General features: G+C 41.6%; 1 protein-coding gene across 1 annotated transcript in view; it reads left to right on the top strand.

The window, feature by feature from the left end:
- Positions 1 to 26435, top strand: part of GAD2 (glutamate decarboxylase 2) — a 583816-nt gene that overhangs the window by 425177 nt on the left and 132204 nt on the right. The window contains exons 11-13 of the mRNA XM_086941658.1: positions 506 to 570; positions 6259 to 6337; positions 14224 to 14373. Coding sequence (XP_086797784.1) covers positions 506 to 570; positions 6259 to 6337; positions 14224 to 14373 — 294 coding nt within the window. The remainder of the gene's footprint in view (positions 1 to 505; positions 571 to 6258; positions 6338 to 14223; positions 14374 to 26435) is intronic.

Genomic DNA, 26435 nt, shown 5'->3' with positions numbered 1-26435 from the left:
AAGTTCTTGTTATGCATTATTTTTGTACTACCTATATAAAATATATGTAGATACATACTATTTCTACCCCGCTCTGAAAATATGAGAATAACATATTGTGGCACAACAGGCATGTTGTGCTTTTGTATTCCTGCCTAAAAGTACATGATTAAAGTTGACATGTTTTTTACTGGATTTTCCGAAAATACACTTTCAGAAATTTATTTTAAAACATCTTTGTATTTGTTCAGCAGTATGAGTGAATGAAAAGTACTTTCTGTCAGTTCAGGATAGGATCTCTATCAATTTTAGTAAATAATCCCTACTAGCCAACTATGTGTACTTCTTTAACAAATTGTGTTTAAACTAAAGTAGTGTTTGTAGCTATGCATCTTCTTTTAAGTGCCCAGATTTGTATTTAGGTTGTTTTTATCTTGGTAAGTGGATGTCAGCTGTGTCATACAAGTATATTGTCATAAAAGCATCTCTTCAGAGAATGATGATTACAATATTAATTTATTTTTAGGCAGCATGGGGTGGAGGTCTACTCATGTCCAGGAAGCACAGATGGAAGTTAAATGGTGCTGACAGGTATGATTTTGTAGGCATTTTCCACACCCTGTAAAGATTACATGTCTTTATGCCAATCACCTATTAGAATAATTCAGTTATTCTTAATTTATATTCCTATGTCAGTTGGTGGAAACAAACTTAAATAATAATCGCAAAAGTGAAAACATAACTACATTTGATGAACTCCAATACCTTCTCGCTATTGAGTGGCAGAAGTCTGGCCAGTTCCCTGGCACCACAGCCCAGATTTACTCAATCTTTGGGGTCTATTATAATAGCGGGCGGATCGCCGCCGCCCGTATGGCGGTGGAGATCCGCCCGCCGTTTACTAACGCACACCTCCCATTTCTCCCCGCCATATTACGATGGCGGGGGGACCAAGGGGGATGGAAAGACCGTCTGACGTTTTTCCGACGGACAGGCGACCGGGCGGAAAAGGGCTCAGATATGGTGGCGGTGTCTGCAAGACACCGCCATCCATATAATGATGGGCAGCAGTGCAGGGCTTTCCATGGCAGAGACTCCGCCATCGAAAGACAGGTGGAGATCACTGTCGGGGCCCGTTGTGGGCCCCCAGGGTATGGAGTGGGGTTGGGTGTGCACCAGGGGTACCCATGGTACCCCCTCCATTTGCATGCACAAAGTAGCAGGCACAGCGCAGTGCCTGCCACATTGTGCATGCAAATGAGCGACATGCATATATTGCATTGTGGCGGGTGCTGCTTACAGCACTGCCCGCCACAATGTAATGTATGCCGGATGCCACCGCCACCTTGGCATCCTAATCTCCATGGCCGGACCACCGTACCTATGGCTGTCGGTCCCATTTCCTTGTACGGTGTCTGCCCGCCATCGTAATAAGCCCCTTGTGTCATGTTTCTGTCACTTTTGTGACACAAACCCAGTGCAAAGGTGTTAGAGTGGGATATACTATTCAACTCAAAATCAGTATTTGTGTTAGATGGTACGGTAAAGTAATGGAAAGTAGTGATATGCACTGCTTAGTGTTTCTTTGTTTCAAGGGGCAATCCATGGTTGGTGCGTGAATGTTCCTACGCAACCACCCATCAGTTTTACGCAAATCCTATCTGCAAACCCTATCTGCAAACATTGGTACACAGGAATTTGGAACAACATTTTAGACAACACGAGGTAGGTCTAATGGGGAGAAATGTTTTCATCTCTCCTCGTTTTCCTAACTTTGCATGTGCACTGCATCGTATAACACACAAAGTGGTAAAAGTCTTAAAGCATAGATTTTGTACAGGAAGGGACTCATTCCAGTAAAAAAAAAAATATGTATCACAAAATGCACACTTCCTTGCACTATGAAATAATGGCTGCCAAAAGATCCCCAGCACTGGGGAGAGGAAATGTTCACCATATCTTAGTAGATATGGCAATTTTTTTCTCTCCCTTTTGATACAAGACAGCACAGCAACGTTCATGTATTGTTGCCTTGTGTCAAAGGACAGTAAATCTGGACCTACAGGCGTAGTTTAATCAATAATGAAAGCAATGCAGGATGCATCTTTGCATCTGATAGCCTCCAATCTAGATTGATCCACTTGGATGAGCATAACACTTGCCCCATGATGAGCTAAGACCTTATCTAACACTTTTGTTTCAATGCTTAAAAGGGACATAGGCATAGATAGGCCAAGAAGAGGTACATTCCTCTGCATGGCTCCTGTCTTTCTGGAATAGAATTATTGTGAATTATTTTGGCCATAGAGACATGTGTTGGTAGATGACCTTATGTTGTCCCTCTACGGCTAGCTAACCTATTTGAGAATTTTTTTTATATTTACACTGTAACAGAGTTTGGATCCAGGGCCTTCCCGTTTAAATGAATCTATTGCAGTCTGTACCTCCTCCACTGCTACCTCTAAATGAAGTGTTCTGGCGACTGGACACACTCTGAGGATGCTGCGGGGCAGTGGGGCGGGGGAGGAGCAGGGTGGGGGTAGTAAACTACGGCATATGGCTGAATGGAGGTAAGTAAACAAATAAATAAATAAAACCAATTCAGTGCGCATGCTGCATCACATTTGGCAATGCAGCGCACGCAATTAAATTAGTTTTATTTATTTATTTGTTTACTTACCTCTGTTTGGCTGTATCCCGTAGTTTACTACCCCCCACCCTGATCCTCCCCCGCCTCACTGCCCTACAGCACTCCCTCCAGGGGCCGCTACTGAAACTATGTAATCCTTGTCCCACCATATAGGTTCTTCCTATAACACAGTGGCCAACAGGGACCTAGACCTCCTCTCAGCAACTTTAGAGATGGTCTGGCCACTCGTCATGGGGGTTTAAGTCTCCCAAAGGATGCCCAAAGGTTATCTCAAAGTGACTCTTATTACATGGCATATGTTCTACCATCAGGTCAGTACTACTCGGGAGCAGACAGATATTACATGTTAGGAACACTTCTTGAAGAACTACGTAAGGTTGATGGACGAAAAATAGTAGCAGGACAACTGGGGCCTAATGGCTGGTACTGTTCATACCTTGAGAAGAATTTTTAGAGCTTTTTAGTAACTAGAAGAGGAACCCATCTTAAAGGCCCCTCAAATCGCATACATTTGCAACTGTGGGAACGATGTGTTTATGCCTTCTGCCACACTGAGCTGACACTCCCTTTATTTTTTTTTTTAAATTACCAGTGAGAATGTTGAAATAGGTGACGCTATTTTTAAAATACATCCATGAAATATATCTAGCGTGCATGGCTTGTCAAATGCACGCCTGAAAATACTCCATCTCTATGGGTCCCAATGTTGTTTTCTTTTGCTTATGTGCTGCACTAAATGTAATAATTTCTGATTCTTGGAGCACTAGTTTGCTGTGCTAATCACAAAATAGGTGAAAGGAGTGTTGGTTCAAACAATAGGTTATAGCCTTCTTAGAGGTGATTACGAAGCTAATGCCATCACTTGGAAATACCATCAAATTCCTTAAACTGAAGAAGGACACATAAAGGGGATAGCATTCTCGTCTAATTGCTAGGTTCTGTCCTGGTTTGCTTGCAAAACTTTGAGTTTCAACGGAAATCCTTTACTTTGCTGTTATTGATTATAAGCAGTGCGAACCACCCGTATCGGTGGTGGTAGGGCAGGGCGGAGAGGCGGGGGGAATGGGGATGGGGTAAATATAAAATAAAATTCAACTTACCGCCTTGTCGCGTCCTCCTTCGCTGAGTAATCCTCATCACGTCTCTCCTCTGGTGGCCGGAAGAAGGGCTGGGAAGCACCCAGGCTGAGACTCCCCAGAGCCAATCACAATGCTGCATTGCAGCGTTGTGATTGGTCTGAGCGCCAAACCACGGCGCTCAGAACGGGGCAGGGAGCCTGGCCATGTTTTCCACCCAGGCTGTGGGTGGAGAACATGCTAAGTGTGCATGAATGTTTAGCTGGCCCCAGAGGACCGGCCAAACATTCATATGCACTTTAAGGAGTGCAAACCATTCCTCCCTTCCTCTGTCAGCAGAGCAGTCCCGCCCCGCCCCGCCTGGCAAAGCTACTTTGCCTGCAACAGGAAAAATTAAAATGATAATAACTTTCAGTTATTAACATTTTTATGTTTCCTTCCACTGATGAAAAGCGGTGGGGTGATGCTCCTCCGCTTTAGCGAAGGAGCTGCACTGATTATAAGACGGATTTTGACCAGATGGAACAGGACATTCTCTGGGCAAAACTACCAATGTGGGACAAAGATCCCAGCCTGTTGCAATGGAGGCCAATTATTTTACATCATTCTTCATCAAAGTTAACAACTCTGGTTGTTACACTAATTGCATTATTGTTGAGATCAACAAAAGTTTAAACTGGTGCATTTTTTAACTGCCTTAATTGGATCTTCAACTTGCACGTGGTGCGGTCCATACTATGGTACTGATTCACAGAGGGGCTCCACTCTCGTGGCAGAGGCCCCGCAGTCCAGGGGTAGTCTCCGGACGCGGGGCACCGCAGCATTCTCATTGCAGAGATTCCATCCTGAGTGTGGAGACTCCCCCTACAACTGTGGGGCTTCCGCCACAGGTGCAGAGGCCCTTTGAGAATCAGGCCTATTGTGTATGGATTTTAACCCCTCCGCCGCGGCTGGAATTCTGCGCCTGTGTGGCACATTCCAATCGCGGGCGTGGTCATGACGGCTCCCAGCTGTCACCAGCACACGCCCACCATAACTGATGACAACCGGGAGCCGTCATCAGCACCGAAGGGGTTAAAGTAATGCACAGAGGCCTCGGAGTAGGATTCTCCAACGGTCTTAGTTCAGTTGCGAGGATAATATTAAGAGCCTTGGTGGGACGGGAAGCGATGTTGTACTCTTGCATCTGCTTTTCTTCTCAAATTGGAACTACAATCATTATTTAGAGTAGTTGTGCATAAAGTGATAATATAATGGTTTTTAGTCATTGAAGTACCGACTCACTCATTGTAGGACGACCTTTTTTGGGAAAATACGCATGAATCCTGTTCATAAATTCCCAGCTAGCTTTCATGCTTTTATAATATATTGCACTGATCTGGTCTATACCTACATTGAAAATTAAAGCTGCCCAAATTACCTAATTAGAGCCCAGGAGTGTGATGAGTATGGAAAGTGATGGGGGCTACTTTAAGTAGAAAAGTTCATAGTATATTATAGTAATCTGAGTGCACAGTATTATAACTTTTAGGGGTTCATTCTCTCAAAAGTGCCTTGTGAGAAACGGTGTGAGCGGTATATACCTGTATAGGCAAAAGAGAATGTAGTCTAGGCCTGGGAGTAATTTTAATAATACCAGTGTAATGGGAGTAATTTTGGTATTTCAGCAATACTCTATGATATGGTATTTCCAACAATAATGTGATTACTCCAGCTTGTGTAATTAAGAGTCATTTGGGAGGAAATATCCTACTGCAAGAGCACATTTTGCAAGTGATTGCTTGCTCTTCAGTTTGTGTTCTGCTGCATTTAGCGCAATACACTTAGTGCAAAATGCATCCTTGTCATCATTCGGACACAAGAGTGTGTTTGTGTTAAGAAACTAGTGCTAAATGCCATGAGTAAGTTGGAGAAAAATCATACCCCAAGATAACATTTAGTGAGCGCGAGTGGCTGCTCACACTGCTATTCGTTTTGTTGCATTTAGCGCTATTTCTTAACACATAATGCATCCTCACATCCATTTTGGAGGCGAGAAAACATCCTTAAAATCTTGCTGAATGTTTAGGTACATGTATTTACTTGTTATGATAGGTGCCTTATCTTATGTTATATGTTAGAAGCATGAGCTCATTGTTTTTATTAAGAAGGGATGATTCTTTAAAAAAAATATCCAGTCCCTGCTACAATTTGCTTACCCTCTTCAATAATATCCTGTTGCTAGTAACCTAAGTAAAGACATGTATTAGGATATGCCAAATCTGCTAGTTGTTTAAAATCATGAAAAGCTATTATCAATCTATGAAAATAGGCATACCTCATGACACGTCAAATTCTGCTTTTATGCGTGGTAGATGTCTTTTAACACTGGGAGACTGGTTTAAAGTCTTCTTTTTTTTAAGTACACTGATTGTTCTAGTGCATTTTTAAATCTGTGTTTTTATGGTCGATATTACGACTGAGTAAAGACTACTGAAAGGAACGAAACTGTTTTCCTAATAAAAAAAACTAATGTTTCTGAAAAACATAACACACTCATTTCTTTGTTTTTAGGGCCAATTCTGTGACATGGAACCCACATAAAATGATGGGTGTTCCGCTGCAGTGCTCCGCCCTGTTAGTGAGAGAAGAGGTAACTATATTATTGTTTTCCTCCATTTTTTAATAACCTCTGATTGTAAATGTGCCATATTTCTTAACACAGGTTAAGTAAACAAGTAAGTACCTTTATTCCAAAGGACTTAAACCGCGGAGTTATTTTTGTCACAAAACCTATGAATGGTTCCTACAATAGCTCAGGTGGTCCTCGTGTCCGAGTCTTGGATGGCTAACGAATGCATGTTACATTTACCAAAGTGAACATTCGAACTACAGAGTATTAACTTAACGCTAGATCTAACAGCAGATAAACTATAGACTATTGATGTGTATTTTACTTTGTAATTTGTAACGTCTACATTTATAATGTCAAAGATTTCAATTCCTGCGAGCCAAAAAATCATAAACCAGTCACAAACATGCAGATATATTAATCACGAAAGCCCATATGGTAACATTCTCTCACATGATGAATTATATGTCACATCATTTATCACTTTATTATTCAATGTTGCCAGTGCACCGTAAAATCGATCAGCAAGGTGATGCACCAGCTGTGGCATCTGTCTGAGTCTGAGAGTTGCACCATTACATTTAAGTGAGAGTGACTTAAGCTTTCATCTGCCCAGGAATGATGAAGTGCATACTAAGTTATACATGAATATGGTCTTATGTCATGTATATTCCATAGTGTTTTTATATTTGTATCAAAATGAATGTGCTCTGGTCTCCTGATATCATGTGTGTGAAGAGAATGTTTGGGCTAGAAGTCTGTGCTTCTAAATTGGAAATGTCCTATAAAATGAAATGCAATTGTGTAATCAAAGAAATGTGGCTGGATCGATCAACAATTCTAAAAGAGTATTTTTTTTGTTGTGGCACTAGTCAAGACCTTTTGATTTTACTAAAATTATACATATACATACTTACCTTGGTTTGTTGTGGTGCAATTCGAGTTTTTCTTCCGCCTACTACAGCATATGTCATGGAGCAATGGGTCAGCGCATTTCAGCCACCAGCTAACTTCACCATGAGTGGCAGAATTCTGCTCTTTCTCAAGGAGCGCACTCACACGCAACATAGGTTTGTTCCTTAGTGCCAGGAAGAATCATTGCCATGTGTGCTTTTTGAAATCAAATTCATATTTTTGCTTTTAACCAATGCGTTTTCATGTTGGTCAAGGTTGTAAGTCCTCCAACATTAAAGTCATACAAAACTATGTCAAACAAGCATTGACAAAGCAAACAGATTTTTCAACACCAGATCCATTGGCTTTGGTAATGCTTGTTTTAAATTGAATCCCACAATGTTTGAGATTCTGCTAACAACCTCTCATACTAAGCATAGCTATAGCCACTTCTGGCCCGAAGTAATGAGTCCACTACTAGCCCCTGCAAAATGTTACCCTTATACTGTTGGGTGGGGTGAATTGCTAATACCTGTTTTATGTGACACCGAATCTGTTGAAAGATTCTTCACTTCATTTATTCCATTTTACACATTACAGTGGTGAATAATACCTTCATATTATCTAAACGTGACTACACCAGTTGCAGATATGTTGCCTTGTTATACAAATTCTTAAGTCACTTACACCTACTGCAGAACATCTCTGCCTGACTGATCTCTGGGGCAGTCAGGCATCCCCACACCTCTCCTGTGACCAAGTCCTTTCATTTGCTCCCATACGAAGCAGAGTATATTTTAGGGCATTGACTATTATCCATAGGGTCTTATATAAAAAAAACACCACAGACCTGTGGGCCTCCAAATTCACTAGGTACTAACAAAGCTGCTCCTTACCCTCAGTTAATCATTGTTTGCTCACAGTACCCTAAGGTAAGACAGTGACATATAGTTGTGACCATGCCTTCTCCATGTCCACAACCCTCCTATGGAACTCAGTACCCTACAGACAGTGCTTTGACTCAAAAGTCTCTGCCTTCAGGAGGCACCTGAAAACCTGTCTTTTTAACCAATAATCCTTCTTCATCAGGTAGCCGTTTTAGGCATTGATTTCTAGTTTTAATTATTATGTCAGTGATTTCTACCAAGATTCTCTGTGAATGCATGCTCTAGAAATAAATGTAGCATAACTGCATTTACCACGATCTCCAAAAATGTTGGATGAGTTAACTGCAAGTTGACCAGAAGGTGACAGCTAGCTCAGTTCTTACTATGCAAAACCAAAGAACACATTTTCAGGCAATTGATCACCCTTTATTAGCTTCCAATCTTCAAGCAAATTGCTTTCAAAGCTTGTGCAAACTTCGTAGAGCTTTTTGAAATACCAGCCAGATTTGGCGGTGAGTACTTTAAAAAAAAGTTTGTGCCTTCTAGAAATCAAGGGTAAATCTGCATCAACATCTAAAAAAGCTGTAGATGATACAAAATGCAGCTGCAAGACTTCTATGGAATCTGCCAAACACAAGTCAGTTGCTAAGGAAATTCGGTAACTTCACTGACTTCCTGTAGCAAGTTGCATCAAGTTTAAGACTCTTTGCTTAGTTTATAAAGCCTTGAATACCATGGGACCAGTATTCTTAAAAAGTATTTTTTTATTGGTATCATCCTGGTAGATAGCTGCGCTCTAACGACGCTAGGCTCATGATGGTTCCCAGGATTCGCACCTCCAGTTGGGGTGGCCGAAGCATTGGTTATGGTACGGACAAATTATTGAATACGCTTCCAATGCATATTAGGTCAGCAAGTTCGCTATTCTCTTTTAGAGAGAGTCTTAAAACCCGGTTGTTCCAGAACTAGATCACGATCCCCTCGGCATACATTTGTCTCAGCGTCAAGACACCTCCGGGTGCTTAATAAGTTAAATTAACATAACATGACATCAGGCTATCAGCTGATTATTCCCCGTGTTTGCCCATGCACGGCTCAGAGGTAAGGGCTTTTCTTTATTGATAGAAATGCCTAAATTACTTGTTGGCTTCACAAGGTTTTGAATACTTGGCTCTTCATTACATTCAATCCTTCCTAACTCTGGTAGTCTGACTGCTGCTATGTTTCAAGGTTGCCACTGCATTTTACAAGTCACTTTAATTACTGCTCTTCCTTTTATTTTATACTGGTGAGAGCCCACCAATCTTCAATTAATTAAACTGGGTGGTATACAGATGTTGCTTTAAAGGGAAAAAGTTGAGAAAGTATGAATGAAATGATAAGGGAAAATTAATAATGGTAGATTAAAAATCCATGCGGTTAATGCTTTTCAATTACCTAAACTAAATTTCAAGAGAGCGCCAGCAAAAAACAACATGCCGTACTTTGAGGCCTATTAGGATGGCGGACGGACCTGCATCCGTCCGCCACCCTGAGGTGGAGGGACCATCCGCAGGGGCAGCGGCGGTCCCTCCATACCAATTAGGATGTGACCGCCACCCTGGCGGTCACATCCCGTATCTTTAACCTTGCGGCGGGTGCTGCTTGAAGCAGCACCCGCCGCAAGGTTTAAAATGCATGCTTTGCATTTACATGCACAAAGCGGCAGGCACCACGCGGTGCCTGCCGCTTTGTGCATGCAAATGTAGGGGGGTACCATAGGTACCCCCCCCATGTGCACCCCCAACCCCCCGACACCCTGGGGACCCGCAACGGGCCCCCAAACACAAAAGACCACATGCTTTTCCACAGCGGAAAAGCAGCCGTGGAAAAGCATGTTTAAGCCTACAACCTAATATGGCTGGCAGTGTCTTGCAGACACCGCCACCATATTTGCGTGCATTCACCGCGGATCAGTGGCAGACAGACTTGCCGTCTGCCGCTGATCCCACTGGCATCCTAATGATGCGGTGGGTGTTTGCAATGTCCGCGGCGGTAAATCCGCATCCTCTGGGCCGGCGGTGGCTCCCACCGGCCCGGAGGATGCGGATTCACCGCCAACAAAATGGACCCCTTACTTAGAAATATATCAGGGTGAGGAAGTATCTTAGAGCTACATTGGTGAAACTGGACACCTAAGTTCTGGTACCGGCTTTAGTAATGGACCAGCAATAGAGAGTCTGGGAAAATCACTTTATCTCTCTGAACCTGTGTAATGTATCAATTACATTACTGATGAAAACTATCTAGTCTTCATATTACTGCCCCAATTATGTATCACACCCATTTTTTAGGTCGAGCCTGTAACATTGCATATGTACCTTGCACATGTACACTCGCTTGCAAGACCTTTGTGTACAAGGGGCTTGCAGCCCGCCTATAACTTGCCATTCGTTGGTTTCTTTATAAGCCTTTTATGGTGACTATTGGCCAGCTAAGGCTACGCCAGCACTTCATTTTTTTTTCGAGGTGCATGGACGAAGTACAGATTGATTCTACTTAATTAGAGCCTTTCTGCTGCGCGTGGTGTGATCCAGGTACTATTTCTCAACCCCCCTCCCCCCACCCCACCCCTCCAACCATCATTGTATAACCAACGTACTCTTGGCCCATGCTACACAGTTCCGCACTTTACACTGAGTGTGTGGATTTGAGTTATGCACGACTCGCATTGTGCTTCACAAGATTGAGTTGGTCAAGAATGAGTTGGTCCTGACTGGCCCTACCATCTCCCCATGGTCGGCCGCATTTTGGCCTTCCATCTTCGGCCCCCCGCCCATTCTGGCTGCCTCCACGAAGACCTTGGGTATTAAAGTCAGTCGGGACCTCTCTATGCATGCCCAGATCAGCTCAGTTGTTTCTTCCTGTTTCCTTTCTCTCCGGATTATCCGGAAAGTGTCCCGTTTCTTTTCTTCTGAAGCCCTTAAACTCATTATTTTGGCAATGATTCTTTCCCGTCTTGATTACGGAATGGCCTGTATGTGGGCATCCCGGCCTACGAACTACGTCGACTGCAGGCTATCCAGAATCAGACTGCACGTCTCATTTATCACCTTCCCAAGTCCTCTCACATCACTCCTGTTTTGAAATCCCTTCACTGGCTTCCCATGTGCCAGAGATCCCTCTTTAAGATGGGCTGCCTGGCCTTCATGGCTCGCACCTGCACTGCCCCGGCCTTCATCAACCCTCGTATTATCCCCTACACTCCTAAACGTGCCCTTCGTTCCTCCAATCAATCTCTCCTCACTGTTCCACGGTTCCGTAGATCTAAAACTGGAGGCACTAGATTCTCTGTACTAGCTCCCCGTTTCTGGAACACTCGCCCTCTGGCGATTAGATCTATAACTGGCTACTCCAAATTCCGCAAAGCTCTCAAGACTCATTTGTTTCTCATAGCGTACTCTAGCTGATCTCCCTCGGCTTTACCTACTCTTTAGCTCTTTACCTTAGTGCCAGGAAGCCGCTTGGTCGCAGTGCGCTTTATTAAGAACCTTCTTCATTTCATTTTATTCAGATAAAACTACCAGCTTACAAAACGAAAACATAATGCTACCCATGTACAAAACTAAAACAATAATGTTATATAAAGGCTTTACGCAGATGCAAATTCTCTTATAGGTTCAATGTTTTACAGATACAGAGTGTATTTAAATAAACAATACACATTAAAATCCGAGAGCAGCTAGCCTCAGATATAGATTAACTAGGTCTAGAAAGGGTGCAATGCCTCCTGAGGACACATGAAGCCCCACAACCCGCATTCTCTACTTGTGTGTCTGTTACCAAAGGGCACTGACTTTCCTGTTGCAGTGTCCCTGCACATGTCCAGGGCCAGCCACCGCATCGTCAGGCTCATAGGAGCATAGTGACTCTCAGAACAGCTCAGACAAGGCCCAGGGCATCCCTACTCACCCAGGGATCACTCACGCAACCTGACCGAGGAATTCAGTCTACACCCCTGGCCGGACCATTCGCAGGGCGCTCCAGGGAGGCGAGCTAAACCACTGTACCAATAGAGTAGGCACAGAGTTTGGGGTGATAGTACTAGTCAATCCGCAACTCATTTAGTTAACAATGTTTCTTTCAGTAGTCTAGGAGTCCTTCATTTCCAAAGAAGCTCTAACTGCTGCCTGATAGTTCATGACTTAAAACCAGTTCAGTGTTCTTTGCTGTTTTACAAACATGCAACCACCGCAGACATCTGTCCACTGTTCGACCAACAATCGTATTAAAAAAAATATATATATATATGCTATTTAAAAAGGCATCGCAGTGTTATTCAAAATATCAAGTTCAGAAAAACAAGCCATCAAATGTGTAGACAAAATTGCATTGATTTATAGGAGACAAATCTGGATAAACATTTGCAACAGAAATGATTTTGGTATGAAGTAAATATATTAGAAGTTGTTAACAGACGATACATAAATTCCGAACATATATATGACAGCGGACCCCAAGCGCAAAACCCACCTTCTCTGTATATCCCCAAGTTTTCAAAATAGGAATATACCTAGAAGGTGCACACAATAGCAACACACACTGTTGAGGTGTGGTTAAAAAACAGGAACTTTACCAGCATAAACACACAGTAAGGTGTACCAAGTAGTATCTTAAACAAAATCAAAAGTCCAGAAGAAACGGGTTTCCAATTTGTGTACCAATCTTCTTTTTATTTTGTATGTCGTTTCAAAAGTTCTGATATATATGACACTCAGACAGCCAATGTGTTTCGTCCAGCACACTGGACTTCTTCAGGGCAAGGTGTGATGTAAGCAATGTCACAGCTTGTGCTATGGATCTATACATCAGTCTACAGTTCACAATAGGTTGCGGATCTCAAGTTTCACCTTAAATGTGTCCTACAAACAATTTACTTGCAAAATAAGACCATGTGTAAAGTTTAAAGTACTCGTATTTCAGCCAATCGCCTAATGCATAGAGTTCCAAATCTAATAAACATGGGGTATTGAACGGACCCCTAATGCGGCACCAGAATCAGTGCTCAGAGCAGCAGTATAACGGTTGAGTATCGGCCAGAAAACGGTGAACTGTGGACTGATATTAGGGGCTATTTAGTACCATTTTTGTAGGACAAGAGTTGTGTGCACTGTGAGCAGGATATAACAGACTTCAATAATGATCGATACATAGGGTGGTAGTTCAATTTGCTGAATTCTGTCTTTTGGACCAAGGCTGACCTAATCATTCATCTTTTTCAGAGTAATAATATGAACGTCATTGCATCTACTATACAAGTGCCAAGAGGCAATTAATAATACAGTGTGCACTGCAGAAAACAGAAAGCAGTCCATTCAAACCTGTTTATTCCTTTTTCCACACGGTTTGTCCTCCGTGTGTGACTGTTGCAGGAAAGTATGTATTGCCACATTTGTCATTGGCTTGTGGACTGCTTGTAATATTCACCAAATTACACATTTCTAATATTTTTTTCTGGCACCTCAGTTATTTAAATGTCCTTTATTGTCTCAGCAAAAGCCATACAATGATAACAACTCATTAAAGTCAAAAGCAAAACACCAAACATAATATACAATGACAAGCCATACTATACCATAACAGGCCATATAATGTAATGACAGAACATACCATATCAAACAATAACCAACCACCCATACAATACCATACTTGGCAAAAAAACACTGACAAAGCCACAAGATCTTGCATAGGTGAAACCTATTGACTTTGCTAATGCTTGTTGTCACATCCCGGTTTCAACTGAAATAAGTTGCTTCAGCTGCAAAAAAATATTCTCCATAAAGTGCTTCTCTGCTCCTGGGAACTTAGTATGGTATATGTTAAATGACCACAGCCAACCGCGGCGGAAAAGCAGCGGACTCAAACCAGGACCCACCAGCCATCCTAATGTGGCGGTGGGTCTTTGGTGGGTCCGCAGCAGATTGTCCGCATCCTCCGGGCCGGCGGTGGCTTCTGCCGGCCCAGAGGATGCGGAAAAACCGCTATCCTAATGAGCCCCTTAGATTGGTAACTATTAAATGCCCTAAGAATAGAAAATCAGAGCATGATTAGTGGATAAATACTATGCGTTATATTTTTCTTGTCTAGGGTTTGATGCAAAGTTGTAACCAAATGCATGCTTCCTACCTCTTCCAACAAGACAAGCACTATGATCTATCATACGATACAGGGGACAAAGCATTGCAATGTGGCCGTCATGTTGACATCTTCAAATTATGGCTGATGTGGCGAGCAAAGGTAAAATGATATTTTACTTCTTTCTTTACGAATGAGTTGTATGTTAATATGTATGTAAACACTTGAATCACACTGTTTTTGAAACTATATATACTTGTCTACAATGCTGATGTTTAAAACCCATTGTCTGTACAATTGGTCAATGATCACTGTCAAAGTGTGTATTCCGCCAGTAAAAAAATCATTGGCTTGCTGTTCCGTTGTGGATGTGTTTTGCTTTTTATGTGTCAATCTCCATTATTCAGGAGGCAAGTTAATAGATTGCATCTTAGTGACTACTTCTATGGTGTTTTAGCACTTTCCAAGTCTGAAGAATGGTGTTGTGTTTAGTTAGTGGGAATAAGTCTGCCCAATGTATTGTTAAATGATGTTTTGAATTGGTTAATAGGAAGAATCAGATGTTTCTTATCTAGGTGGGAAACTTTATAGCATGCCATGTGTATTGATGCATGTGCTCTAGGACTTTGTTGCGTATTTAGTTCAGTCAGAGTTAACAGCAACCCATTGCCTAGCTTAGGAAGACATTTCTATCAATAGACAAGTTGCCAAATGCAAGACTTTGATACAGTTTAGTATGTATGAGGATAAGGTATGCTCTGATTGGTTCTGATATGTTTGTTGTTGTGAGGACAAGGATATTACTTAGATGCGACAACCATTTGTCAATGACATGACTTAGGTGTGGTGTTTTGTTCATGAGGGTGCCAGGGGGTCTGAGTGGTGTGTTTTTTGTTCGCATAGGCGAGATTTTAAATATAGCTAGGTGGGACTAATTAAAATGCATTGTTAGATGGCAAATGCCCTTGAAACTTCAGTGATAGCCAACAATATGATTATGTGGAACTAGGTTGGATGTTGGTGATAAGATAAGTAGAATCTTTTCTCTGTGGTTGTGGTGTGGTATTTCGAACTGTTGAGTGATGTAGAAAGCATCACAACAGATGACCATGAGGCTTATCTGAACCATGTTTGATGTATATCAGACATTTTCTTCCAAAAGTTCTGGTGGATTTTGGCCTGTCCAGTGAGAGAAATAAAACCAGAGCAAACAATGCAAGGTTTATAATCAAAGGCGTTAGATTACTTAAACATCATTCAATGAAGATATAAGCAGCCCTTTCGCACAAAAGGAAAGGGCAGACAAGGTAATTCCTTGGGGCTGATGTTCTTGGGCTCTTCTGCACATCTCTCATTGTGTGAAGGGCTACCAATGTTTTGATCTGTCAATTCAGTTGTGTTCCCCCTTGCATAGGTGTTTGGAGAATGGGGTCAATGTATATGTGGCTTATATAAAAGGCACAGTATTTCACACAGACTTTCTGGGGTTAAGAGTTGCATATACCATCTACATAGAGAATGACTCGGTCCTCAGTTTTAATTGTGAGGTAGTAGGGATGCCCCATTGGATATTGTAGAGGAACCTTTTCATAACTGTTTTTCTGAACTTACATGATGACCACAGGACTGGTCAGGTCCAACTAACATTTTAAGACTCACATTGTATATTTAACATGTTCTAACATTTTCCTCAGGTTCTGCTTTTACTTTCAAGTTACTAGTGTGTTTATAATGGAAATGCTCAGGATCAATGAACATCTAAGTTCCTGTAAACTCTGAACTTGCACACACAACACGCTTCAGCATTTTCATATTCTTAATTGTTTGGCCTCGACCAGGGGTGGTTTTTTAAAATACAGAATCCATTATGAATTTCTTTCGTATTTTTTTTGTTTTTAACTTCCAGCAGTCTTCCTATTGATGCCTCAGTGACCATGTGCAGAGACCCCCTTGGATATTTAAGAGTATCCAGTGCACAAAACAAGTTAAGTAGGCATGCTAGCAGTGCACTAACTTACTTTATCTATCTGAAGCTCTTACATTTCTGCAAGACAGCACCTACTGTATTGTTGCAGAAACAATTGCCCAAACCTCTCTTGTGTAAATTGCATCTTCCCTTCCTGTCAAGTTGGAGACCCTTGACATAAACCCTCCTCCTAACATTCCAAATACCATAAAAATAAGTTACCCCGGTGTGCCCCATGAAGATCAATTCCACAATATCGATGGGGCAGAATGTCGAGGACACAATATCAAAAATTAAATATCTACTGGTAAATAAGTCTAGATTTTCCATATCTAGCCGCACATATATATACCTATGCTGTACGTATATTCAAGGTCCGTAGATGTGGAGATAGGAGTAGTAAACGTATGCCTTTATGCATTTACCCTTTCATATTTTGTTCCTCGATATTCTGTTCTCGTTATTGGTATGCCACAATATTTGTTGGTGTCTATATTTAGTAGTGCAATCAATTACACCAATGTTTACTATTTAGCAAAATATGTGACTGAAGTGCACAAAGGTATACAAGAACATAACTTGGATATTTTACTATCTGCTGAAAATTGGTTAGCAGGCACAGGTGCCCCAAAGATACCTATTGCTGTGCCAACAGTTTATCTTAACTTTCAAACAAATGGATGGAAGTGTAAATGTGATCGGGTGTTGGTAGCAATTGTTAAAAAAGCATCTGCCCATATCTAAAGAACTATTTCTAGCTATTAGTGTTGTCAACGGTTTGCTTCTTTATATATATTTCTTCTGCCTCTGCCACCTTCTCCATGTTACTAACTTATCGGCCTCTGGAATGCATGGATGCCTTCCCTATCTTATTTTTGATCTAGTATGTTCATTGTTAAGTCCAACCTTTAGTGGAGATTTCTGTTACTGGAATGATGATATTGTGGATTAGAAAATTAAGGGAATTTTGTGAAATACTTTCCTCCCTGAAGATACACCTAAGAGTTTGTGGCCCAACCAGTATTAAAGTACATAGCTTGGACCTTATATAGGCAGATAACTACCTAATTTAAAATTTACAAATTGAACATAATCTTTGGTCCTATCATTCTGTCATTGAGTTTCTAATTACCTCTTGTTTTATAAAACACAAAACAAAAAAATAATGCATGCAACTCTAAATCTAATCCAAAATAAATATAACTCTATTTCAAAAGGACAACTACAGAATCTGGTTACGTAGAAGAAAAACAAGGATAATTACTGGAGATCTCAGTTGGTGGGTTTACATGCACCTGTAAAGTTAAGCTTATTTGCAAACATAAAAAAACAGCATCTTTGCACACAGGGAAAGTAGTAAATCTAGATAAATCAAGGATATGCCAGCAGAGGAACTTTGATCATGTATGTATGATGAAGCTCCTAAAATATAATGTAAAAGGAATATTAATTATTGTAAACTTGTACTAAAAAATACCAAGCAAGCATTTTTTTCAGAAATAAGCTGCTTCCTCTTCTTATTCACAGAACACTGTTTTCCAGATCATTAAAGACTCTTCAGAGTACTCTAAGGCTACTTGTGAAGTCACTCCCTCACAAGATCTTTCCAATGGCTTAAACGACTGCTTTCTTGAGAAAATTCATCAGCTAGGATGACATATAGATACCAGACACATCCTACCAATTATTACGGAAAATAAGTCTCTAATAATATACTTTCCATCTCTACTGTATTGTCAACTGAGGAGGACTCTCATGATGACATAATCAAATTCAAATCTTGTGTTTGCTTTAATCCCTTTCAGATTGATTTTTTAAAGTAGCTACCGAGTAACTCACTAAAACCTCTAAGGCAAATTCTTGCTTGAACAAGGTGTTGAGCTATAACCATTCCAGTCTGCCTCTGTCACACCTATCATAAATAAAAAAGACTTGGGCAGACCCTATAATAATGAAGAACGTTCCCCCATTTGTCTTTTACCAGCAGCAACAAAAGTACTAGAAAAGTACACTGTAAAACAACTTATTAGCTACATACATTCAACTGACATACTATGTGCAACGCAGGCTCGTTTTCAACCAGTTTATAGTACAGAATCTTTCCCATTAACTGGGCAGCTAGTGACTCAAATTAAACACCAAAAAACTGAAGTGATGGTGGTGTGTGGGGAGAGGACCTTTGGCTTGATTCTCATTGTCCAACTGAAATGAGTAATCTCTGCTGCCTGTAAAGTAGTTAAAAGCATAGGAGTGAAGGGCAAATCAAATGTATCCCTCCCCAATCAGGTATCTGGATTGGTTTCCTCATGTTTATACCATCTGAAAGTTTTATGAAAATCCATTCCTTCCAAAACTAGATGGAATAAATCAGTAATTATTGTTGGTAGACTGGACTACACGGATTTCATTAACCTAGATTTACCTGAACGCTTCCTCCGAAGAAGAATTCAGGTGATTCGGAGCCATGCCATAGGTGATGCTCAATGCTTCCAGATTCAGCCAAACTTATCCTCCACTCTGGTTATCTCACTGACTGCCTATCAAGGACGATACCCACTTCGAAACATAATGCATTGTCCATAGAGCAATGCCTAAATACCCTCCCTGAATTATACAGAAGTGGATTAAGGATTACCATTTGTATTTGTATTTGTTTTTGTATCGCGCATAGTTCACCCGTTAGGTCTCGTAGCGCTGACAGATGGGTAAAGACAAAACAGAACCAGTATGTATGGGAAGTGGATGACTAAGGTTTGAAGAGCAGAGTTTTTAGGTTCTTGCGAAAAATGATCAGGTTAGGTTCTGCTCTCAGATCTAAGGGAAGTGAGTTCCAGAAAGAGGGACCGATTTTTGAGAAGCATCTGTCCCCGTTCCTCACTGTGCGGACTCTAGGCGTCTTTAGCAGTAGTTGGTTGGAGGAGCGAAGATTTCTCATTGGGCTGTATCGGTGCAGTTTGTCTCTGATGTATGCTGGTCCATGTCCGTTTAGGGATTTGTGGACTAAGCAGCAGACCTTGAATTTTATGCGTCTGTTGACTGGTAGCCAGTGCAATTGATTCAGATAGGGGGCAGACGGGGTTCTTGGTGGGAGACCCAATGCTAGCCTTGCTGCACTGTTCTGGATGGTCTGTAGTTTGGCTATGTTAGAGGCATTTATGTCTGCAAACAATGCATTGCCATAATCCAGCCGGCTGGTTATTAAGCTTTGGATTAGTGGTCTTCTGCTGGTTAAAGGAAGCCATTTGAATATTTTTCTAAGGCTTTTCATAAGGCCTATACAGGTGTGTACCACTTTGTTAACGTGTGGTTGCATTGTAAGTTGGTCATCCATTAAAATTCCTAGATTTCGGACTGTATTTTTGGGTGGGGGGCATTGACCAAGTTCAATGGGCCACCAGTCCTGTTCCCATATTTGATGTGCCTTTCCGAACAGCATAATTTCGGACTTTTCTGCATTAAGCATCAAAAAGTTCTCAGTCATCCATTTTTTGATGGCCACCATGCAGGATTGAAATCTGATTTTGGTGTCGCCTGGATCAGGACCCATGGTGACCAGGATCTGTGTGTCGTCAGCGTATGAGACTGTTTGGAAGCCATGATCTCTGATTATTTTGGCCAGGGGGGACATATAAACGTTAAACAACGTTGGGCTCAAAATTGAGCCCTGGGGGACGCCGATATTGTTATCAGTGGTTTCAGACAGGAAGGGACCGGTTTTGACTCTGGATTTCCTGTCTGTAAGGTAGCTTTGCAGCCAGCCCAGCGCCTTGCCCCCGACACCAACCCCCACCAGTCTCTTTATTAGTACTGTGTGGGAGATGGTGTTGAACGCTGCAGAGAGATCCAACAGAATCAGGATTGCTGATTTCTTTGAATCAATGGCCAGGCGGATGTTATCCACTATTTCGAGTAGGGCCGTTTCCGTACTGTGGTGGGCTCTAAAGCCTGATTGGGTGGCGTCTAATATCTTGTTATCTTCTAGGTGTTTCATTAGTTGGGAATTTATAGTAGCCTCCATCATTTTGCCAAACAGGGGGAGGAGGGCTATTGGGCGATAATTTGAAGGAGTTGTGTGGTCAGCATTGGTTTTTTTGATGATAGGCCGGATTGTTGCTTCCTTCCAGCTGCTTGGGAAAGTGCTTTGTGCAAGGGACGTATTAAAGATATTGGTAAGTTCCGTTGCTATAGCTGGTCCTATTTTGGCTAGAATTTGTGAGGATGCTGAGTCGTTTGGGGATCCTGATTTGATCTTCCCTAGGTTCTTTATTACCATATCTGTGGTAAAGGGGCTGAATTCTAATAGTTGCATGGTGTGTGACGTGTTCTCCATATTTGAAGGGTGCAGGGGATGTGGAACATCAGTGTTGGGGGGGGGATTAGGGAAGGTCATATATATATTATTTATTTTGTCCTTGAAATACACTGATAGCTGGTTTGCCCATTCTTGGGATTCCAGTGCATTTGCTTGGCAAGGTAAGGGATTCGTAAAGTCTTTCACTATTTTATATAGTGTTTTTTGGCAGCTCCCTGCTTGATCTATTTTGTCAGCAAGATAGTTTTTTTTTGCTGTTGCAATATGCGCCATATATTCATGATGGGAAGTTTTGTATTTGGCTTTATCGTCTGTGTCTTTAGTTTTTTCTCCAGCGTCTTTCTAGAGCTCTTGTGGCAACTTTTAATCTCTTCAGTTCAGGGGTGAACCAGGGACTGCTTTTGATGGGGCGTTTGGTAGGGCGTTTGGGGGCTATTGTGTCGAGAGTTTTTACAATGGCTTTGTCTAAGTCAACTGCCATCTGAGTCGCCGATTGGGAGGCAGGGGGAGGAGTAAAATGCCTCTGGAAAGTATCAGTTTGTATTTTTGACCATGATCTGGACAGACTCGATTGTTTAGGGGGTCTGGGGTTCTGTGAATTTAGCTTAATAGAGAATTTTATGAGTGAGTGATCGGTCCATAATACAGGGGTGAGATCATTTATGGATAGTTGTTGCGAGTTGGAGCAGACGATGTCGAGGCAGTGTCCTGCAATGTGCGTCGGGCCTGTCTCTAGTATTCTCAGGTCTAGTGCATGTATACTGTTGCACAGTTCAGCAGTATGGTGATCCGTTTGGCATTCTAAATGGTAGTTTATGTCTCCTAATAATAGGAAATTTTTACATGCAAGGACGTGGGGTGTGAGAATGTCTAACATTTGGGTGGCGAAGTTCGTTTTCGTGATGGGAGGTCTATAGACTAAGGCCCCCTTCCAGGATTCCACGTTATTAAGTAGCAAAGAAAAAAATAAAAATTTGCCCCAAGGTGCCAGATGAGTCTCTATAACAGTGATTTTTATGTGCTCTTTAAATATGATGGCAGTGCCACCTCCTCTTTTGGATTTCCTATCCAATCTAATGATTTTATAGCCCTCGGGTAAGGCTATAGCTATATCTGGGGTGGAGTGGTCTTGAATCCATGTCTCTGTCATGAAAAATAGATCGGGAGCCTCTTGATCGAGCACTGCCCAAATTTGTATGGCGTGCTTTGGGAGGGAGCGCACGTTACCATAGATGCATGTTAGAACAGGAGATGTGGTTGTTTGGGGGGATTTTGTGGGGCTGGTGTTTAAGGCTAGTAACTGGTCTTTCGAATAGGTGATCATTCTATAGTATTGACGATAGTACCTGGGGAATGGGCGAGCGTGGCGTCGTGCGTCGGTTCCCAGGCGGTGACAGGCGAGGACAGGCCTTGACTTTGACGCGACTTAGACGTGCCGCACGCGCGCCGCTGCGCGTGTCCGCTCTGCGCACTCACTTTTGAAGTGTGGTGGGCGGGACCTCGCGCCGATCAGGCTAGACCGCTAACCGGTGGTAGCCGGAAGTGTAAAGGCAAGCAAAGATACTGTTAGGCTTCTCTTCAGTATTATGCCCCCAATGCTATGTACGGTCTGACAAGTTTCCCTGGCGGATTTCGTTGCGACGCTGTCGTCGTTCGTGAGATGCTCACAGTGGTAAAAAACAATAAAAACAATTAATTCGAGTAAATTCAGTGCAATTTCAAGTTTTTAAAATAAGTCTCTGAGGCTTAGCAGCGCCTCCTTCCTTTCAGATTCTGTTTTGGTAGTGTCTCGGCGGGTCCGCTCTGCGCACTCACTTTTCAAGTGTGGTGGGCGGGACCTCGCGCCGATCAGGCTAGACCGCTAACCGGTGGTAGCCGGAAGTGTAAAGGCAAGCAAAGATACTGTTAGGCTTCTCTTCAGTATTATGCCCCCAATGCTATGTACGGTCTGACAAGTTTCCCTGGCGGATTTCGTTGCGACGCTGTCGTCGTTCGTGAGATGCTCACAGTGGTAAAAAACAATAAAAACAATTAATTCGAGTAAATTCAGTGCAATTTCAAGTTTTTAAAATAAGTCTCTGAGGCTTAGCAGCGCCTCCTTCCTTCCAGATTCTGTTTTGGTAGTGTCTCGGCGGGTCCGCTCTGCGCACTCACTTTTCAAGTGTGGTGGGCGGGACCTCGCGCCGATCAGGCTAGACCGCTAACCGGTGGTAGCCGGAAGTGTAAAGGCAAGCAAAGATACTGTTAGGCTTCTCTTCAGTATTATGCCCCCAATGCTATGTACGGTCTGACAAGTTTCCCTGGCGGATTTCGTTGCGACGCTGTCGTCGTTCGTGAGATGCTCACAGTGGTAAAAAACAATAAAAACAATTAATTCGAGTAAATTCAGTGCAATTTCAAGTTTTTAAAATAAGTCTCTGAGGCTTAGCAGCGCCTCCTTCCTTCCAGATTCTGTTTTGGTAGTGTCTCGCTACCATTCACCTGGTGCTCGTTGGTCCTCCACTCTGAACCAACAGGTGATCCCTACATTTGCCAAAACAGAATTAGAGGCCTCAGCTTTTCTGTTTCCAAAGCCAAGCAATGAAACTCCTCACCAGCTAATCTGAGATCTAGCACTTTTCTAGTCAATTTAAGACAAAACTTGAAAACTCAATTTCTTTCCTGAGTGTTTAAAACTTTTTGTTGTTGCCAAATTCAGGCAACTAACCTATTTTAACCTACTCTTTTCAGGCATTAGACAGACATGATGGTTATTCAATGCCAAAAAAACAATGATGTATGTGCGCTCCGAGAATTAACTTAACACAACACTAGAGCACAATACAAAACCACAACACAACCTCAGCACACAACACACACACAGAACACAACACACCTCCGAACACAAATCGAGGAAATATGCTAATACAAATAAAGAGGAAATATGATGATTAAAAGCTCTACACTTCTAGATACCCTTTGATCAGCGAGTGAAAGAATGACAATATTTACATAGAGCAATCTGAATCTTAATTGCCTATCGGCACTTTTCTAAATGAGGCAGTCCAGTTTTACTTGTAGAGTTTTACAGTGATGTTCAGTTTGTTTTGAGTGAGCTTGTTTTAGCCATTGAGGCAGATAAGCCAATGGAGATGAGCTGATTTCCATGTTCACAGATATTTCTCAAGGATTTGGCAATGGGAAAGCGCAGGGATATTAATTAAGTCATACACTTAGGGCTGTTCAATGTTGTTTTTTACTTACAATGCTCAATGTTTCTCTCAAAAACTGGAGGTCTCTAGGGCTAGGATGCCCAATGTTATCATTGTTTTTAAGATTGGTTTTCATGTGCATGTAGATGGCACGCTTTACCTCATACTTAAAGATGTGCCAGGTAACCCTATGGATGTGTTGCATTCATGTTTTTAATTGTTTTTGTTTTGTGAAACTTAGAATATTACAGCAGAGTATAAATAAACAATTATATTAATAGCAGTTGTGCAGTGCAACTATCACTTCATGTGCCATATGCATCATCATTGTCATCAAACTATTATAGGTGGCTTTGTTTGTGTGTGTGTGTGTGTGTGTGTGTATATATATATATATATATATATATATATATATATATATATATATATATATATATCACTGAAAAAAACAAAGGTTGCAGGGACATTATAGTTAGCTTCAGATTATACATGCACAAAACCATAGAAAGTTTGCAGTTTTATTTATCTTAAGTAACTATAACTCGTGCCCTTAGGTAACTATAACTTGGGCCCCCACTATGCACACTTTTCGGTGTTGCAGTGATATTATCGATGATGTCATAGCTGTTGCAGTGATATTATCGATGATGTCATAGAGGGTGTCATGACTGATGTAATCTGTGGGGTAAATTAGCAGGGCATGGTGATGGCGCAAGTTTTAGTTACCTTAGGGTCTCTATTTTCTGTTTCTATTTTTGGTAAATTCTGGTGGGGCTTTTACAGTGTTTTCAAGTGATTTCAATACCATACAAAAAGAGTGGGTATCAGTGGTTACACATTTCCGCACCATTAAAAACAACAGAAACAGTGTTTTTCCGGTGTTTATGGAACTTTTTGCTTTTCTTATTGTTTGCTTTCTACATTGATAGTGCATGGTGGTATATAGACAGTGTATGTACAATGTAAATGAGGTCCAAATTAATTTTTACAAAGCAAACCTATCGTAGTAAACCATACAATACTTCTTCAGTGAGTCTTTGTTCATGCACACTCACTCTTTCCTTCCCATGTAAACTTTTATCTCTGAAAAGGCCCTCTCAACATTGGCACTTGAGACAGGGAACACTGAAATAGCCAGTATATAATTTGCTAACTCTGGCCACTGACATAGCTTTGCATGCCAATAATGGTGCATCTGAAGATTGTGACTTTCTGCAACAGGTTCTGCAACATATGCATTGAACTGGGCGCATATGCCCTCAGAGTTATTGAAGCAGTCACAAATGAGGCAAAACGTTTGAAACGCTGGAGAAAATTTCCCTTTATGGAAGGGATCTATAACTTGTGCAGAGTACCACAGTGAGGCTTTATTGACTTCAAAGCCTTGTTGGTGAAGGGCTAATTCTCATACATTTTAAAACAAAAGTTCCTGAATTGCTCTTCAACATTTATTTGCTTACCAAGTGGCAAGCCCTCTAACATGGAATATGTTGCAGTGCCAAAATCACTAAAAGCTTCGCCTAGCCTACTCTCAAGGAGATGTTTCACATTTACACCATTATGTTGAACACTTGGTAGACAAGGGTGTTTTCATACTCTAGTTTTTTTTTCATGTCCACTAAAGCAGTCATGCTGTCCTGTAAAATCCTAAGAATGAAGTAGAGTGTCCTTTTTTTCAAATCACTATCTGTAGTGTAGTTCCTATATCCCTGATAGGCTCTGCGCATTGAAATAATATACACTATAGTTGTGGCATAGGACTGAGGTAAGTATGCCTCTATTGAGTACATTAAACTTAATTACTTGTGTGTGCCAGCTAGCTCAGAGGTCACTGGAAACGTCTTGAATGAACAAGAAGAGATTAGTCTCTGACAACTGCATAAACATGAAAACTTTGTTTCCCTTAGAATCGGAGCAGTCTAAGAATTGTGGAAACAACAGATAACAGTTTCACTAAGTCAATCGTGCATGCTTCGTTTCTAAAGAGTTACACAGAAATAGGTAGACGGTCGTTTCAATAAAAAGGGTTTCTTGAACAGTCTTATTTCTCATGCGAGAGATATGAGCTGCTACAATCGGAAGACAGAATGCAAAGTAAAATACATACAGAGTTAGCAGTAAGATAAAATAATACTGCAATAGCATGGTTTGTAGCTATGACATATATTCATAAAAATACATATATAAATAACACAGGCTAAAATGTGAATAGTCATCTGGTGCTTCTAAATAGTTCTACCCCAGTGTACCTAACCTGAGTGTAGTACGAGGTAAGAAGTAGGTACTATTTTCTAAAGTATAGCTAGCTATAGTTTAGTTTTGCCAAGAGTTGCCAAGAGTCCCTCTAGGTTTTAGTCTACTCCATACCTTAGAATGAGAGAGGTTGGAATCTCTTTCCGGTTCTCGATCTCTAACACCCCTTAAGGGGAGTCAGAAACACTGGAGATGGATTCTCTGCGAGGAGGATGACAGCGTCTGGTCAAAGCATCAGGTGGGAACTCGAATTCCTTCTGAACTTGCTGTGGCGAGCCGTATCGTGCAAATATGCTGCCGAACCGTGGTTTGCCATGGCAAGTTAAGGTATATTTATACCTTGAAGGTGTTTAGGAATTCCAATATTGACGTAAATGTCGGGCAGAGGAACGTCATGAATGAACCCCTAAGGAATAGATGTTCATGCATAATAAATGTTCTTGGAGAAATCAATAATCCAAGCAGGGGCAGTCCTAAAGGCTTAAGAGTCTGGTTTTCCAAG

Source organism: Lissotriton vulgaris, chromosome 10, assembly GCF_964263255.1.
Source record: "Lissotriton vulgaris chromosome 10, aLisVul1.2, whole genome shotgun sequence".
NCBI classification, from domain to species: Eukaryota; Metazoa; Chordata; class Amphibia; order Caudata; family Salamandridae; genus Lissotriton; species Lissotriton vulgaris.
Note: the sequence above shows the minus strand (reverse complement) of the source record. Positions and strands in the feature narration are given on the sequence as shown.